General features: G+C 36.7%; 1 protein-coding gene across 4 annotated transcripts in view; it reads left to right on the forward strand.

Annotated features, from left to right (window-relative positions):
* LOC138707830 (serine-rich adhesin for platelets-like) overlaps positions 1–15,731 on the forward strand; it is a 1,123,723-nt gene extending 1,107,992 nt beyond the window's left edge. For all 4 annotated transcript variants that reach the window (XM_069837793.1, XM_069837794.1, XM_069837795.1 and 1 more), the window contains 2 exons: positions 9,694–9,848; positions 12,450–15,731. In XM_069837793.1, coding sequence (XP_069693894.1) covers positions 9,694–9,848; positions 12,450–13,601 — 1,307 coding nt within the window. In that variant the 3' untranslated portion in view covers positions 13,602–15,731. The remainder of the gene's footprint in view (positions 1–9,693; positions 9,849–12,449) is intronic.
* Positions 15,732–19,640: the final 3,909 nt, after the last annotated feature.

A 19,640-nucleotide genomic window follows, 5' to 3' on the forward strand; every position in this document is an offset into this window, starting at 1 on the left:
CATTATCCTAACAAGTGACAGTATAGACATTCGCCTCATCAAATAGCAAAACTGACAACTTAAAATTTCACTTAAAATTTTCAGTACCGGGATAAGAGTATCAGGAGAGAAGGACAATTTTCTTTTCCAACGCTGCAGAGTAGCATACTTGGTAGAGGAATTTCCACTTGTGATCCGAAAGGCCTTAACCGTAGCTTGTCGCAAAAAAACGCAATTATGCTGGCACTTGAAAATTCTCTCCATGGTGAAGTATGTTCGCAAAATTTTTCCTGTTTTGTACAGCCCTGCATCGTCGTCACTGAAGTAGTACAGGGACATTTTATTTCTAATTCAATTTTTATTGTAACTGAGTTTTTTTAATGTACTTCACTCTCACCTCTTCTACTAGTGAACTTCCACCCAAGGCCGCATATTCAGTCAAAGTCGTCTTACGGTCACAGTCTACATTACTGAGCGAATGAGTGAGTATAGTACGTTCCAGAAATATGGTCGTATTTTCCAGTGAATAAAGTGCATTTATTATTGAATCATATTTTCGCACAGGTACTGTATCCGTTTGATTACATCGTTTCAATGTTTCCGACATCCGTTTCTACTGGTCCCTCTGTAAAGGCTAGTGGCTGAGCTGTCTTGGTTCTTTTCGAAAACATTTGCTGTCAGGAATTGGACGTCTACCTAATATTATACTTACTTACTGGCTTTTAAGGAACCCGGAGGTTCATTGCCACCCTCACATAAGCCCGCCATTGGTCCCTATCCTGAGCAAGATTAATCCAGTCTTTACCATCATATCCCACCTCCCTCAAATCCATTTTAATATTATCTTCCCATCTACGTCTCGGCCTCCCCAAAGGTCTTTTCCCCTCTGGCCTCCCAACTAACACTCTATATGCATTTCTGGATTCGCCCATACGTGCTACATGCCCTGCCCATCTCAAACGTCTGGATTTGTTTCTAATTATGTCAGGTGAAGGATGCAATTCGTGCAGCTCTGCGTTGTGTAACTTTCTCAATTCTTCTGTAACTTCATCCCTTTTAGCCCCAAATATTGTACTAAGAACCTTATTTTCAAAAACCTTCAATCTCTGTTCCTCTCTCAAAGTGAGAGTCCAAGTTTCACAGCCATACAAAACAACCGGTAATATAAGTGTTTTATAAATTCAAACTTTCAGATTTTTTGACAGCAGACTAGATGACAAAAGCTTCTCAACCGAATAACAACATGCATTTCCCATATTTATTCTGCGTTTAATTTCCTCCCGAGTGTCATTTATATTTGTTACTGTTGCTCCAAAATATTTGAATTTTTCCACCTTTTCGAAATATAAATCTCCAACTTTTATAGTTCCATTTCGTACAATATTCTGATCACGATACATAATCATATACTTAGTCTTTTCGGGATTTACTTCCAACCCTATCTCTTTACTTGCTTCAAGTAGAATTTCCGCGTTTTCCCTAATCGTTTGTGGATTTTCTCCTAACATATTCACGTCATCCGCATAGACAAGAAGCTGATGTAACCCGTTCAATTCCAAACCCTCTGTGTTATCCTGAACTTTCCTAATGGCATATTCTAGAGCGAAGTTAAAAAGTAAAGCTGATAGTGCATCTCCCTGCTTTAGCCCGCAGTGAATTGGAAAAGCATCAGATAGAAACTGGCCTATACGGACTCTGCTGTAAGTTTCACTAAGACACATTTTAATTAATCGAACTAGTTTCTTGGGAATACCAAGTTCAATAAGAATATTATATAAAACTTGTCTCTTAACCGAGTCATACGCCTTTTTGAAATCTATGAATAACTGATGTACTGTACCCTTATACTCCCATTTTTTCTCCAATATCTGTCGAATACAAAAAAATCTGATCAATAGTCGATCTATTACGCCTGAAACCACACTGATAATCCCCAATAATTTCATCTACATATGGAGTTAATCTTCTCAAAAGGATATTCGACAAAATTTTGTACAACGTCAACAAAAGTGATATTCCTCGAAAGTTACTACAGTTAGTCTTGTCCCCCTTCTTAAAAATAGGTACGATTATGGACTCCTTCCATTGTTCTGGTACAATTTCCTTTTCCCAAATTGCAAGTACAAGTTTATAAATTATGCTAGATAATACGCTTCCACCCTCTCGTATTAATTCTGCTGGAATTTGATCAATACCTGGAGACTTGTACTTTTTCAGATTTTCTATCGCAATTTCGATTTCAGAAAGTGTTGGTTCCGGTATAAATGGCTCAGCAGTTTGTATTTGAATTTCGTCCCGATCATTTGTACTTGCCTATGTATATTTAATAGTTGTCCAAAATAGTTTTTCCATCTGTTAAGGATTGAATGAGAGTCTGCAAGCAAGTCACCATTCCCATCCTTGATCACGTTTACTCTTCTCTGATATCCATTTTTAAATTCCTTTATACCCTTATATAAATCTCGAATGTTTTTATTCTTATTATTTGTTTTTACCTCATTAAGTTTTTCCTTCAAGTAATCTCTCTTTTCATTCCTAAGCGTACGATTTGCTCCCCGTCTTTCATTGAAATAATTATCTCTATTCTCCTCAATTGGATCCTGTAAGAATTTCAGTTTTGCCTGTTTCCTTCTTTCTACTGCAATGGAACAATCTTCATCAAACCATGGTTTCTTTTTCTTAGTTTCATGATGACCTATGCTCTGCTCAGCTGCAATTTTGACATTATCGCTAATATTTTCCCACACACTATTAGCATCTAACTCTTTCTCAGCTTCGTCGGAAGTTGCTAAAGCAGCAAACCTATTCGAATTTCAACATGATAACGTTGCTTAGTTTCCTCGCCCTTTAATTTCAAAATACTGAATCTACTAATATTAGCTTGTTGCTCTACTCGCTTGGCTACAGGTAGTCTTTCTCTTAATTCTCCAATTACCAAATAATGGTCAGAATTACAGTCTGCCCTCCTGAAAGTTCGAATGTCTACTATACTAGTATGTCTTCGTATATTTATCAAGATGTTATCTATTTGGTTGTGTGTCATTCCGTCTGGAGAAGTCCAAGTATATTTATGTATTTCCTTATGGGGGAATGTTGTACTCTTGACAATTAAATTTTTAATGTGGCAAAGTTGACCAACCTAACTCCATTGTCATTACTATTTACGTGTAGGCTCTCTTTTCCAATTGTTGGTTTAAAAATATCCTCCTGTCCTACTTTAGCGTTGAAATCCCCCAATAAAACTTTCATGTGATATCTAGGTAACTGATCAAAAGTGTGTTCCAATTCCTCATAGAAGCTATCCTTTACATGGCCGTCTTTCTCTACTGTAGGGGCGTGAGCATTTATAACTATGATATCGCACCATCTACCCTTAAGTACTAAATACGATAACCTGTCACTGATAAATTCGACCTTTTTACTGCTGATTTTATTATTTTATATACAAAGAATCCTGTTCCTAACTGGTGATTAATGTTTCCTTCCCCATAATACAACAAGTACTCGCCTATTTGTGATATGCCATTCCCATCTAACCTAACCTCTTGTATTCCCACGAAGTCTATTCTATATCTAGCTAGTTCTTTTGCTACTAATGTTACGCCTCCTGTTCTATAAAGACTAGTTACGTTCCATGAACCAAATCTTATAACCTTATTCCTTTGCTGTGGTCGTGCCGGAGAATCAGTCCCATTCCGAGGCTAATTGTTAGGTTTCGTAACAAGCTGTTTTTTACGGTGATGGGTTGTTAGCCCTTCGCCCAACCCCCAAGCTGGAGGACCACCCCTTATCGGCTGTTCACGACTGCTTATTCAATATATTCGCAACTACCTTCCATATCTGGAGGCCGTCTCCTCTATCCGCAACCTGAGGACGCGCCATACCATGGTGATAGGGACCCACAATACATGGCCTAATATTATACAACTGTTTAAAATAATTTAAATAAATGGGCCTCGTTAAGTAACTGTCACGTGATTTTCTCCCATTCTACGACCCTGCGACATAACTAGTTGGACGTACAGTAGACAGCAATCTGAGTAAATTTATCTGTACGAATCGAGAAGAAGTGAAGTGATTACAATACGTAAGTAAGGTAGCCCCAGTACGTTATAGAGTAGGTACAGAATTATTATTTCAAGAGGCACAGGATTATGGGTCCCCTGGTCGATTGATGCTTTGCATTATTCCTTTTGGGGTTACTGTAAAACAGTTGTGTTAAACATCCTACAACAATAGAAGAATTAAAGAATGACATTCCAGAAACAATACACTCTATTTCAGAAGATATGCTTAAAAACGTTTTCGATAGTATGCACAAAAAAAAGAAGCCCGTATGGAAATGAACGGCCATCATTTCCAACAATTTTGTTTAAATATTCAGATTTTCATTATTTTTCAATTTAAATGCACTCTCCATATTGTGTTCTAATGTGCTGTAGACAGTATATTATACATTTCATAATGAATACGTCCTCCTGGATAGTTAAATTAGTGAGTAAAACACTTATTGTTAATATTGTACTGTATTTTGTGTAAATAAAAACCTAACGAAAATTATCAAACTGAAAAACGTAATAATTCTTAGTTTACGTAAATGGATGCACTACTTTTCTTCCCTCCTATACCTAGTAGAGTGATTTTTTTTGTATTTTACACTAGTATCATCAAACTCCGGTCGTGGAAGAGGGTAACATAGTGTTTGCGGTTCTCAACCGTTAATCCAAAGGTATAGCCAGGTTAATATTAAAAATGTTAGTAAAAACAAAATGATGACCCGATATATTTTATTAACATGTGTGAATAAGTCTTTTAAGTGTGACATCAGCTTCGTCCAGAAGAGAATAACTGCTGCAGTGTCATGTACCAAATACAACGGCAAAGCAAATTCTATTTAAATAATTTGTATCTGTTTTGTAGTAAATAAAGGGGTGTACTCTTACTTGATAATTGCTCCAATGACAGATCTGAATGTCATCATTTCTTCGTCATCATTAGTCTCACCAGAAACATTGAAAATAGATGTATTTATTGTTCGACTCACTGAGGTAGCATTCTTTGGCCGTAACATTTAATTCTTCAGTGTATTCACCTTAATACGATTCGTCACTAGTCGATTTTCCAACATACCCATCTTCACTTGAAGATTTAGGAATGTCAGTTTCGGCCTCATTGTCAGAACTAGGTACACTTAATTACTTACTTACTGAGGCCTACTTATGAGCTTTCACAGAACGAGGAGGATCATTGCCGCCCTCACATAAGCCCGCCATCGGTCTCTGTCCTGAGCAAGATTAATCCAGTCTCTACCATCATATCCCACTTCCCTCTAATCCATTTTAATGTTATCCTCCCATCTACATCTCGGCCTCCCCAAAGGTATTTTTCCATCTGGTCTCTCAACTAACATTTTATATACATTTCTGGATTCGCCCATACGTGCTACAAGCTCTATCCATCTTAAATGTCTGGATTTAATGCTCCTAATTCTGTAGTGCTCGGGAAAAGTGGCAAAAGTAAAAAATGTTAATTTTACAGGACAAGGAAAAAAACTATCTTCACACTTGTTTATATCGATTTGATTTTCTTCTGTACGAATTGTTGTAATGGGAGAAATACTTATGTCTCTTTTCCCAAGCGAGCAGATGATCCGTAAGTTGTCAATAAATTAATAAAAATGTTTGTGGAAACTTACTTGTGTCACTTTTCCCAAGCATTGCAGAATTATGTTAGGTGAAGAATACTAGAATACAATGCGTGCAGATCTGTGTTGTGTTTTTCATCCGGAAATTATCGTACATTGCATTAACTACCACTAAATTCGGGAGTTTCTTGCACATAGATACATTCACTTTTCTCTGACCAACATTATGAGCATGTCTTTCCAATCCGAAAGGATTATGACACCACAATTTGTTCCACTACTTTTCTTCCTTCATTTTAGGCATGTTGGAACTTAAAAACCAAGCTGGATGTTAGTTTCTATCATGATCAAAGGCGCCCGCAAGATCCAATCTCAACGGTAGCAAGATGGTCAGAAAATTAGAGGAAATGTATGGACGAGGAGAGAGAAAAATGAACATGAAAAATAGCCAGTTCTGAAATCTAAATTATCTTGCGCATGCATTCATAGTTTGAATCATTCGCTTTTGTTGAATTGTATACCGGGGAACATGTATCTAACACGTAGATAAAAATAAAAATACATAAAAATAAAAATCTCAGTGGTAGCAACCACTGGCTACCCCCTGTGGGCGCCCTTGACTATGATGCCGGTTAACAAAATCACTGCCCGATCAGACATCGCACCGCTGCGTAATATCACGCGGTGTGTCTTAGCGTGCGACCTTGACGTGTTGCCACATTTCAAGCAATATTAGACCTTATGCGCTAAATACGCCTGCTTATAGGATCCACAGCTTTTAAGATTCCGTGATGAAACTTAAAAAATACTCCAAATACCATAAAGCCATTCAAACGGAAACAAAAATAAGTGCACAATTCGGAAATATAAATTTTGTTTTTGCAGTTTTAATTATTTTCACAACTAAAGACAATATTAACCATAAATAAATCAACTGTAATGATATCATTATTCTTTACCTTCATGATTGTATTTCATTTGTTTTCTAAACATTACCAGTACTTCCTAGAATATTTTTTTCATACAGCCTGTAAACTCTAGGAATCAGATTTTAAATGCTATCTGAGGTTGATGAATGATAGGAGTGTCATATTATTACATATATACATATATACATTCATGATAAGGGTAAACATATACCACAAAATAAAAAAAAAATTGGAAATGTGCCTTACCAAACTTCAAAATGTTGCATGGAATGATCCAGCTATATTTCACATCTAGATTTGCTCATTACACACTTGAAAATGTGCGAGACAAGGAGTTGGTTTTTATCACAGTGTTGTGCTTCCTTCTACTTGTAACTACTTTTGTTTTCTCGAGAGCTTGTACCCATTTTACAATTACCCGATATAAACATGTGAGTGTACAAGATGGAAGTCAAAGCTAACAATTAAAGTGAAAGAAATTATAAATAACTACTGAAGCTTTCCTGGCGACGTGATAATTCGAAAATTTCTCGGGCAGGAAGCCCGAGAAAATTTCGAAAGAAAGTATGTTTTACATGTTTTACTGCCATATTTCTTATGAGTCTTTTAAAATGATAACACTGGTCAACAATGATTTTGTTAAGTGTACAATTTCTTCTGTTTCTTATGTAATGTCATCTGCTCATTCCAAAAATGAAGTCAGAATTTTTCTACCACTCACCATTTTTTTTGTAATTTTAGAAAAATTAATTTATTTTTATTACTATATACTGTCCTTAGCATGCTAACAGAAAGAAAACATTTCAAATATTTCATTTTATTGGTTTAACAATATACTTATAACTTTAGATCACTGTAGCCTATGAAGTCAGAATTCGTAAAAATGGATTTTATTCCTCATAAGACTGCGAGAGTTAGTATTAATTCTTAGTTGAGTTGAAATTTTTAATCATGAACAAGTTTCGTAAGTAAGTATTACAAACTCTTTGGGTGCGATATACTCTTGTTCGCCGGGACAGTGTTGCCAAACTTATGGCGCCAGGCCACGTGTGTTATACGTAATTGCTTTCGTGCTCTGTATCATTACCGCTGTTATTGCGAGTGTAGAAGTGTTACTAACACCATGATTAAAAGAAGGATGTAATCTCCTGAGTGCTTCAACATGAAAAGGAAACGAAGAATATAAGACGGTGGAAATAGAAGTTATCTATGTGGCAACCGAGCCTCTACTGACAGCAACATGATGTCACTTCCTGTTTAGTCGCTTCATATGGGGGAAACTAGTATAGTAAAGGAGTTTTTCTAATTCTCCGGACTTTTGAATCACTCTGTATTTCGCTTACGTTGTTGAGAATAATAATATTATTATTAGATTATTATTTCTGTTTTGAAGGTTCATGTAATTGACACATTAATTGTATCAATAGAAATATGAATGCATTTTGTAGCTTAAATATAACAATTAGATTTGCTTCAGTCGCCGCCGCGGCTGTATTAACATGATCTCTGTCCCTGTATTTACCAATTTCACCTGTTTTGTTCATTATGGAAATAAATTTTAGAACAAACAAAAAGTAAGTGTTTCTATCATAGCAAATGTCACCAACACTCTTGTATTTTCAAGGTCATGAAAATGTACTTTGTGTCTTTGTGTGTAGACTGTGAAAAGTCTTTATGTTTTGAAATTAATGCATGATTATGAATTGTAACTAATTAATAGGGCCGTGACATCGGTATATTTGTATTAGTTTGAGGTCGATTGAAGGTGAACACATGACTCGGACGTGTTTCAAGTACAGGCAGGGGAAGCGAATTTGACACACTACTAAGCAAGCAATTTCCGTGTTTTGTATACGATTATTGCGTATTATAAAGTCAAGACAATAAGTCATTTTATATAAGGGTAAAACGAGTCATACAGATGTTTGGCGGAAACGATGCAGCTTCCATAAGTAAAGCCCAAACTCTTCTTGGTGAACCAAATATTAAAAAACAGTGTGAATAAATTTCATCTAATTTTGGACTTATCCTCTCTGCAGGCGAATGTTTCGAAAAGACCAGTGTGAAATTGGTGGAGCAAATTTCGTTAGTAAATAATCTCATCTCAAAAGTGAATGGTCTGCAAGAGATATAAGCAAAGAAAAAAGGTGTGTAAAAATGAACACAGTAATACAAAAAAACGGTGGTTTCAATTCATTATGCAAAATTGTAAGAGTTTTGTCAGACGACAAGACGTGCGATTGTTACCAACTTGATGTAGAAATGGATGATGTGAAATATTTTACATATGCCCTTTGGTTTCAGCGGTTGTTGAACGCAGTTTTTCCGCATACTAGGTTATACTATCCGACACTCGGCGGTCATTTTCATTTGAAACTTTGAAAATGAAAGTTCTTTATTGCAGCAGAAACCGAAACCAGGAAAATAACATGCAAGAAAAGTAAGGTACGGAATAGATGTGATAAATAAATTAATGTGACAGTTAAATATACGGAAAGCAAAATTGTACGCCATATACGTTTTCGGAATTCTAAAACTGTAATGCAAAACTTTAAATATAAAATACATCTTTTCAGACTTATGTTTTACCACATTTGTGACAATTTAAGTATGATTTCCAACAAACATTAATCTCAACCTCACCAGCATTTTCGACCTTTCCAATGTTAACATTTATATACAATGATTGTATTGTCTTGATTTTATAATACGCAATAATCGCATAGAAAACACGGAACGTGTTTGGTTGGGTGTGTGTGAAATTCGCTTCCGCTGCCTGTACTTGAAACACTTCGACTACATTCTGTCCGGCGTCGTCTGTTCACCTTCAATCTAATAGAAATATACCGATGTCACGGCCCTACTAAATGAGTTGCAAGTAGAAGCTAATTCATCCTGTTTATCTGTCTTGTGTAAAAATGTTTATTCCGATCTGGATAGTGTTATTGATTTACTTCCCTCAGCATCATACGTGTACCACGACACTACTCTGCGCTGATAGCAATAAATTACATTTCATATAAGTACGACTAACTGGGTAACAATACTATTACGATAATTCATAGTGATATTTTATCTCTGTTTTAGAAAAAGAAAGCTGTAATGAGTTGTCGTTGAGATGACCGACTTATTCATTTTCAGGGGGGATAGGGCTGGAAGGATCAGATTTAAATGAAGCAATCATTGGGATCAGCCAAGAGCAGTTGTCCAGAACAACACGTCGCCAGATGTACATCTCCATGGCAGGCGCTAGATTCAAGCATTCTGAAGAAGCTGAAAGCTCCTATTATCACGAGGTAGTACTAGGAGTGAAGAATGAATAGTGGAATCTGTTTTGCACTAGATTCTTGACCTTTGTAATGTCACCGCTCTAAACCATGGCATAATTATGAAAAACACCACACCACAACATGAACTATGAGATTATTATTACTCGACCGAGGCGAGTGGAGCCGCGGGCGTAATGTGAACTATCGCGATGCGGTACTACGAACGCAGGAGCACTAGCGCCACGGCTCCGGGCTGCAGGACTCCACTGGCCTTGGTCGAGTAGTATTTAGAATCGATTTGAATATTTACACAATAGTAAATATATTTTTCTTATTCATTTTTATAAATGAGCATAAAATTCTGCCCCCATATATGTACAGGATGCATGTTTTAACAATGATTTGACTTACATTTTATAGTAGGTACCTTTCCTTAGAGTGCCTTATGTGTACAAGGTGTATTTTCTTTCGTTAGTTCTATTTAAAATCTTTAATTTTTATCGTAACTGTTTGAAAATGAAACAGCATTGTATTTGTCCTTAGCAGTCGAATTACATAAATTTTTAACCCTTCTGCTACCAAGAGGAGTAATGGTATTATCCCACTGATGAATTTTCAACGGTAATCTGACTAGAGGTTTTGATTTATCTAGAGATAATCAAAAGTCGAGTGGGATTTAATTGCCTATTATACGATTACAAGAAAGTATATAAAGTTTAGAAGAAATAAAGTACTCTAATACAATAAAATATTAATTGACTTATTGAAATTCTATTTCACTAATGTTATCTTCACCAAAACGTTTGAACGGAGCCGCCATTTTCAGTTGACTATCTATGCTGTAAACAAATGACGATCGCAAAGCATGTTTTATACGTATTAGCGTAAAGAATTTGTAATTTGAAATGTTGGCAAACAAAGAAACAAATCGTAGGAAGGTGATAAAACAGGAGAAAATATATAAAGATTAGAAGATATAAAGTACTGTAGTACAATAAAACAGATATTAATTGGCTTACTAAATTCTATTTCACTAATGTTACCTTCACTAAAATGTTTGAACGGAGCCGCCATTTTCAGTCGACTATCTATGCGGGAAACAAATTACGATCGAAAAGCATGTTTTATAGTACCATAAAGAATTTTCAGTTTTAAATGTTGGCAAACAAAGAAACAAATGCTAGGGTAGTGATAAAAACAAACAAATGCTAGGGTAGTGATAAAATGAAATAAATGCTAGGGAAACAATAAAATTGTGCTATAAGCAGCCATGATTCGTAGAAAGACGTCCTTTCGTACTGCTTTATTGGTCAAAAGTAGTATGACGTAGTAAAAGTGTAATAGTCAATATTATTTTCATTTTTCTCCAAATTTCTTTCTCGTATTTGTTCGTTATATGTCTAGTAACTATTTAAATTAAGAATAATATTTATAATTACTCCACTTTAAGCTATAATGCACATTATGCATGTGGGGTGATCTTATTACCCCACTTGGTAGTCTGTGTCACGAAAATTCTAGGATATGAAATTCAATTTGTAGTTTAATTTTCTTCATTTATATGTTTGTCTACCTCCAAATTATTGTGTCAGTTATAAAATTTTTTATATTAATTGTATTACCATGATCTTTTGTTCCCAATTATTTTTATTTTTCATTTCTCTGTGTTATGATTTTTCTAAAAGTGATTTTGATAGAAATAATTATTAGTGGACCCTTTTTTTCGAGATGCTCATTGTTGTATAGATGGAATTCGAATATTTGAATTTCAACAGAGAACCAAATTGTGAACTATTATTTTTATTACTTGGTTATTTAACGACACTGTATCAACTATTAGGTAGGTTATTTAACGTCGATGGGATTGTTGATAGCGAAATAGTACTTGGCGAGACGAGGCCGAGGATTCGCCGTAGATTACCTGACATTCGTCTTACGGTTGGAGAAAATCTCGGAAAAACCCAACCAAGTAATCAGCCCAAGCGGGAATCGAACCCACGCCGAGCGCAACTCCGGGTCGCCTGGCAAGCGCCTCAGTCAACTGAGCAACGCCGGTGGCGGTTTATTAGTTTTATATGTTTATTTATTTACTTTTATAAATATTGTATTTTTTATTTCATTATAAAGTTTTTCAGATATTCATGCTTGTACTTATGGTATTTTAATATTTAAATTAAAAAAAAATAATTGAAATGATTTCCAATTTATGTTATAGTGCTGTGACTTCCATTGCTTGTAAATGTGTTTTCTACCTTGTCAATATTATATAGCATTGAGGAGTTTGTCTTGAAATGGAAGGGAAGCAAATTTAAATTTACTGTACACGTTATCTCACAGTGTCACAAGGAATATATCCTAAGTTCATTGATTTGGTATAGGTTTTCAACAAAATGGAACAGGACTTTTGAACCACACGTATTTTAAAAAAATACGATGATTATTTTAAAGTTTTACATTTTTTGTAAGCCTACTTATATAGTCAATAATACATAAAATGCTTATATTCCAAATGCTTAAAAAAGATCGGTATACGATTTTTATGGGGGTAACTGTATTACCCCTTGGTAGTAGTAAGTTGTGAAAAACCTTGGTAGCAGGAGGGTTAACCATATATTGCATTACTTATAGGGCGCCAGCTTTGAGAGCACATCTGGAGCATCTGATGTCCATGCTGAGGGTCAGTCTCATAGACTCCAACAGCTACGTGCTGATAGTGGTTATCGAAGCATGGAGAACCCATCGGTTAGTCGTCAGCATTCCTATACAGAGTCTGGAAGGATTCCAGCAGCAGCAGCAGCACTCCTTCCAATTCATCACCTTAGTGAAACAGTGTTGGACAACCAAGGGGAAACGCAGTTACGCCGTGAAGAATTGCAGGGGATGTTCTCTCATAGCCAGCAATCTATGTCATATGAGGACCAACAATACGACTCCTTCGATAGTGAGCAGCTGATGTCATACTGTGGACTGCGTTCAGCCTCTTACGACGACCAGAAGTATTTCCCGTATGATATTCAGAACCCATTCTCACATTCCGTCGGCTACAGCAAGCAACAATCAGTCTCCTACAGCAATCAAAAGTCAGCCTCTCTCAGCAAGCAACTGTCTGGCTCTTTTGACAGTCAGCAGTTGATCTCGTGTGGAAGTCAACAATCATTGTCGCATATTAGCTCTGACATGGAAAGAAGTTCAAAATACAAGGACACTACTGAAAAAGTGCACGAAGCAGTGGCCATTGGAGCCTCTTCAGTCTCATATCCTCATTCGCAGTCTTCTGTTAATGAGCCGGATGAGGGTGTAGGTGGACTGCAGTCACCTTCCTCCACTGGTTCTAATGTCGATTTGGCAATGTCGTGGGATCAAAGCCACATAAGAAACAGTCGAACCGCTTCCAAAAAACGACGTGAATTTATTGTGGGCAGCAGCCATCATGTTCTTGCGCACATTGTTGCCGAGAGCGACTACACACCACCCCTCGCCCTTCAGGGACAAGGTGCTACTTACGCCCGCGATTATAGTGTGGACGAAAAGTCTGATGCTTTGTTCCGTGAATTCAGCCGTTATGATCCCGTGAGGACACGTCATAGCAGCAGTCACCGTCAACAAACCATGTCACAGTCTTCTGTCGATCAGAGCAGGAAACTACCGCCCCCTCGTGGGAGCGATGACGATCAGCTTCCCCAGAACCTGTCAGTATCGTCGGAGAATGATGAATCCAAGAGTAATAAACAGTCAGAAATTCCCGTTATAACACTAGATGATGACGAAGATGAGGAATAGTAACCAAATATATTGATTAGATAATCTCAGTTTCCTATTACAGCCACTGAGGATGACGATGACGGTGAAAAATAAACTATGTTTTTGAAGAAACAAATTGAATTTTCTGTTATAACACTTGATGACGAGGATGTTGTAGAATAAATTAATCGAGTATAAAACCTGAATTTTCTGTTATAGCAATTGATGACGAGGATGAGCAGGCTAAATTAAGTTTTTCTAATAAAAAGCCTGAATTATCTGTTACAACATTTAAGAATCATGAGAATGATTAATTATAAACGCGGAGCTGAATAAAGAATTTGAAATTCCTGTTATAAAACTTGAAGATGACGAGAGTGATTAATGATAATCGAAGCTATTGAATAAAGAATGTTTAATTCCTGTTATAACAATGATCGATCATGAAAATGACTAGTAGTAACCCATTTTTAAATAAACAATCTGAAATTGCAGTTATATCACTTAAGAATGGCGATGGTGATTGCTAATAAGCAAAGTTTCTGCATAAACTATCTGGAATTCCCGTTATAAAATTTGATGGTGACGAGAAAGATGAATACTCTAGGTTTTTGAATAAATACTCTGGAATTGCTTTTTTTAACACTTTATGATGACAACGATGGTAAAAAAAACTAATTCATTTTCTTTTTAATATGAAAATTCTGTTGTAATGGTTAACCATGACGTGGATAACGAATGATAACCTAAGACTTTGAATACACGATCCAAAATTCCTGTTGTAACATTCTTGATGATGGCGATGATGAATAACAAACTAAGTTTTTGAATAACTTGTCTTAGAATAACTTACCAGTTTGTAGTGCATATACAAGTAATCCCCATATCATCAAAGACAGGTATCAAACTATTTTTTAATTCTTATTGTTATCTATATATACATATGAGGGCACAATAATTGCCTTATTGATTCCCTTTATTGCAATTCTGTTAATGGTCACTAGTACATCCTCAGACTGCTTTTGTATCTTAACCGTGATTAATTATGAAGCACAAAGTAAGGAGTGCGGTGTCGCACAAGACGTGGGACAGCGGTTGAACTGTTTCGTACTGTTCTGCTCAAAGGGATGGAATCCTCACAAGCTTAACACTTGTGGCTTAAGTTGCATTCTCTTCGAATTGTGCCATTTAAAGAGAATCAACTCAAGTTGCGTTTCATTCTATTTAACGATTAAAACATTATGGCAGATAGCCGAATTAAAGAAACTGTTGAAAATTGTGCTCAAAAAAGCAAATAAAAACAAGAATACAAAACCTAAATATATAAAAAGGGGCAAAAATTAAAAAAAAATGCAAAAAAAAAAGTAATGAAAGCTTTTAAGTATCGGAAGTACTTACATGTATGTCCACAATTGTTTCCTCTTGTAAGCTTTAAAAAAATCCATACAAGATGTAAGACTGAGTTCAAAGGACATACTGCAGGGTCCTGTAGCAAGTAGATAATGTTGTTGCTGTTACTAACTTCCAGTCTCTGTTTCTTTCCAATAATCTTCACTACAATCTTGCAGTGAACAGAAAATTTCAGGACATAGTGTTCATTTTCTTTCGGTATGATAATTTGAAAGAACCGTTTTTTGAATACAGTCATGTTCTAAGCCAACTGAATTATTATTATGTTATTGTCATACCAATCATTATGTTGTCTCCGAACTTCACGAAGTGCACCATGGTAAAGGCTTAAGTAACAAATATTGTCGGTGCGCAGTATATAGCAAACACTAATTCATTATAACTCAGAGGGATGTTCTCTTAACATAATTCCCGACTTAAGATCAATAAACATGCATGCCCTTAGATTACCATCAATTTTAGAATTGTAATTTTAGTTATCTCATTTCGGAGCAAGATATTTACATTACTAGAACGATCGTTAAAAGAATGCTGTCAAACAAAATTTATACGTGCACTTGTTTGTCTCTATACCTCGGGTATTAACACTTGGGGCTTATTTACGTTAACTTGCAGACACTATTAATACAAATACGGTTTTTGCAATGCAATACAAATCATACCCATTGAATGTCGCTGCTGTAGTGGGTATCCTTGTGTTGTGTACGTCTTGGAATTTAGTTGAGATGGAATGTTGGTCTACTGAACACCGCATTGCTGCGGTAGAGTTGTTTATCAAAACAGAGTCCGTTACTGCTACGCAGTTGGGTTTCGACTTCAGTTTGATACACGTCATGCACCTAGTCGCAATACCTTGGTATTGTGGGTAGGAAAATGGCGTACAGAGGGGTCAATAAAGGATACCAAGCCACCAGGACGACCTCGGTCGGCTCGTACAGCTGGTGCCAGCGTTTTCGGCTTGTGTCCTAGATATATAGTGCCCTGTTTGTGAGCATGTTGCTAGTGGAGCTGCGAATAGTACCACTTCCTATACACGTCATATCAGCTATATGCCAAACACAGTTGTCAGACTGGCTGCGGTAAATGAAAAAAAAACTCGCACTTAACGTTCCCATTACTTATTTCACACGCCAAAAACGTTGACGCGGATGTACACCTGCAAATGTGGAACGGATTCTGAAAGCAGTGCGTCGTAGTCCCAGGCGGTCAACTGGGCGACATGCTGTCGCTCTTTGCTTGCGTGACAATCTTCTAAGAGTGGCCAAGGAGATCCTAGCTGTGTGAGCTGTTGCTCCATTTTGCTGGAACCACCACTCACGAAGGCCACGGACGAAATTCGGAAGAAGAGTTTCCAGCATTTTCATGTAACGCTCTGAGTTTAGTAACTGTTGCTCGTTCCTCATCCTCGAAGAAATAAGGCCCAATGATTCAATCCAAACAAATTCCGCATCTGACTGGCATCTTTTCACTGTGCAGTGGGTTCATGCAGTTCCTGAGGATTGTTGGGATCCCAGTATCTGTAATTCTGCTTGTTGACATATCCACTAAGGTGGAAACGTGCCTCATGATTAACGTACCCACAATACCAAGGTATTGCGACTAGGTGCATGACGTGTATCAAACTGCAGTCGAAACCCACGCTGCGTAGCAGTAACAGACTCTGTTTTGATGAACAACTCTACCGCAGCAATGCGTTGTACAGTAGACCAACGTTCCATCTCAACTAAACTCCAAAACGTACACAACACAAGGACACCTACTACAGCAGCGACATTCAGGGAATGATTTCTATTGCATTGCAAAAACCGGCAGGTGTTTTTCACGCAGCCTGTATTATCTTCGATTATTTCCTTACATATGTAGATACAAAAAAATTACGTTATTTCAAATAATTTTTTTGCTGAATGTGTGAACGTATATTTTTGCCAACTTCCAACAAAATGCTGCCTCAGTAGATTAGTTCATTAAGAGTGCTTGGAGATATTTCTTAAGACTGTTTCAATATCAATACGTTGATGGTTTAAGAAGGAATAAATTTTTATTAGGAAGACGAAGTCAGATGGAAACCAATCTGTAATGGAAGTAATCAAACACATTTTGCTACGTCCCTGTTAATATGTGCAATTACATGTTTGAACTTACATTTTTCTTTAATAATAAACCAATATAAGTTCTTCTACGTGTCCTTTGTTGGTCCCGCGCCGTAGTTGCGTGGCCTAAGGCTCTATATTAGTGGGTAAAATCTTCCGAGATTTTGGTTCTTTCGTTGGTTTTTCCAGTTAGCAGACGACGATATTTCCAGCTCCATAAAAAATGTATCATGTCGTAGCTCCTATGATAATTAATCAACCGCGCTGTAATTTTTTTATTAATGGCTAAATATCTATGGAAAGCATAGAAAATAATTTGAAATCAAAATCATGTTTCAGAAGTGAGAAAAAAATACTAACTTTGAAGTGATCTGTTCAGAATAGACATTTACACCTTCAAAAGTTGGTGAGCGGCAAACATTTTTTTTTTTTCACTTTAAATGAGGAGGCCAAAGAGACAGAAATATTGAGAAAGAATAGCAATAACAAGGCTCTATCACTCAAAATCTTTAATAGGTTCCGAGTTATGGCGAAGCGTTTCCGCTTGGTGGAGGACTCAAGGCTTAACTTTTCGTCTGTTAAAAGAAAATGAAAGCTCTTTCTAATCTGTTTGCGAAATATTTCCATCGCCTAAAGTTTCGAGTTAACCGTGAGTTTTGACATTTAATTAAATTATGAGGTTATGAAACGAAAACGCTCGTTTGTTTAGTTCGCTATAACTCCTAAACTAGTAAAGATTTTGAGTAGCGAGACTCTTAAAAGTAATTTTGAATCTTTCTCAACATTTCTTTCGCTTTGACCTCCATCGTAGTGAAAAATAAAATTATTTGACGGTTATCAACTTTTGATGGTGCGAACGTCTATTCTCAACAACAGATCACTTCAAAGTTATTATTTTTTTCTCACTTCTTAAAAATGATTTTAATTTCTATTTTTTTTTCTACATTTTCCTTAGACGTTGAGCTTTCAACAACAAAAAAATACAGAGTGATTGACTATCATAGGAGCTACGACATGTCAAATGTTTAGTGGATCGGAAAACATCGTCCTCTTCTGCTAACTGCATACACAAACGAAAGAACCGAAATGACGGACGATTATACCTAGTCTCAAAAGTTCTAGCATGGTCAATGTTTCTTGCGCTCCCACCATCCTGATGAATTTCGGCAACTGCAGTGAGTAGAGAAAAAAAGCTTTAATAGTTTGAAAGATCATCGTGCTAGCCACACCCTACACCCGCATTGGTTGGATGAACGTTAACCTCTTCTGAGTTAGGGTATGTACACGTCGGAGCGACGATAAACGATCAAAGAAGCAGCGATGCTATATCAGAGAGAATTGAAGCATGCATTGTCACTGAGGTGTGCATATTGGAGTAACGATAAAAGCGAAGATACACGATAAAAGCAACGAAAAAAATATCCGTTGTCTTCTTTAATGTGTATAATGGCCGGTGGTTATCAATATATCAGAGTGTTAATCAATTTATGAATATTTCAGCATGTTAAATTAATTATTATGGGTACAGACAAATTGATCAGTTGTGTATTTATTCGTGATACCACAATCTAGTATATATAGTCACGAAGCTTGAGTTTATGAGGGTACTGGAAACAATAGACTGTGCAGGTATTATTTCGCATTGTCTGTAATGAGGCGATAGTAGCGATCCTAGTGGTTAGCAATTATAGGTCTCGCAAGTACGGATTACCGACGGTAGGAATGCGAATCAAACACTACGATAAGGAAGAGCGGGCGAGAGGAAAGGTCACGAGATAACTTGAATGATATTCAAGAGTGCAGTCGGAAGAGAAATGACATCGATAGAAATAGTCTTGCGTTGTGATAGTTACATTACGACTACAGTTTGTTCCGTTGCATGTGAATGCGTGTCTTGTATCGCACAGTATTATTATTTCATTCGTAAACATATGTTGCGCATTTAATTAGCTTCGAATTTTTCTCCTGCTACGATCTTTATTTTCACAGCGATGTCTTCATTTATCCATCTTCTTGGTAGAGACAGTACTTCCATCGGCTCGCACATCTCCTCCCTCGGCGTGCCTACATACACACGTCAAAACAGACAGCAACGCCACCATTGGTTTTCGGTAATCGTTTCTTGCGCGAGCTGTATCTATGGATGCATATTTACTACGTAATGAGCTTCGTGACTGTATATACTAGACTGTGGTGATAAGTTATGTGATCACAAGAACCAGTCACATCACAATGAATTTATACTAGCTTTTGGATGAGAAACGGATTCAATTTTGTACGTATTTAAGTTATAATAACCTTGAACCTATCAGCTGATATTTTCTATACATTTTCTTTCATTAAGTGGATGAATAGAATATCTTCTATTGATAAATCAGAATGTTCGCTTCCCGCGCCCTCGTTGCTCCCGGTATGAACACTTGATTCTTTGATAATACCAAAGCGTCGCTAGGTCGTTTCTTTTAACGTTTATCGTTGCTCCAACGTGTTGCGTACCCTTATATGGACGAGAGGCTGGCAGTCGGCTGGTCGGCTTTCTCCCTCGTCCGTCTGTCTCGCAACAAATGTTTATTTTTAA

This window comes from Periplaneta americana, chromosome 10 (assembly GCF_040183065.1).
Source record: "Periplaneta americana isolate PAMFEO1 chromosome 10, P.americana_PAMFEO1_priV1, whole genome shotgun sequence".
NCBI lineage: Eukaryota > Metazoa > Arthropoda > Insecta > Blattodea > Blattidae > Periplaneta > Periplaneta americana.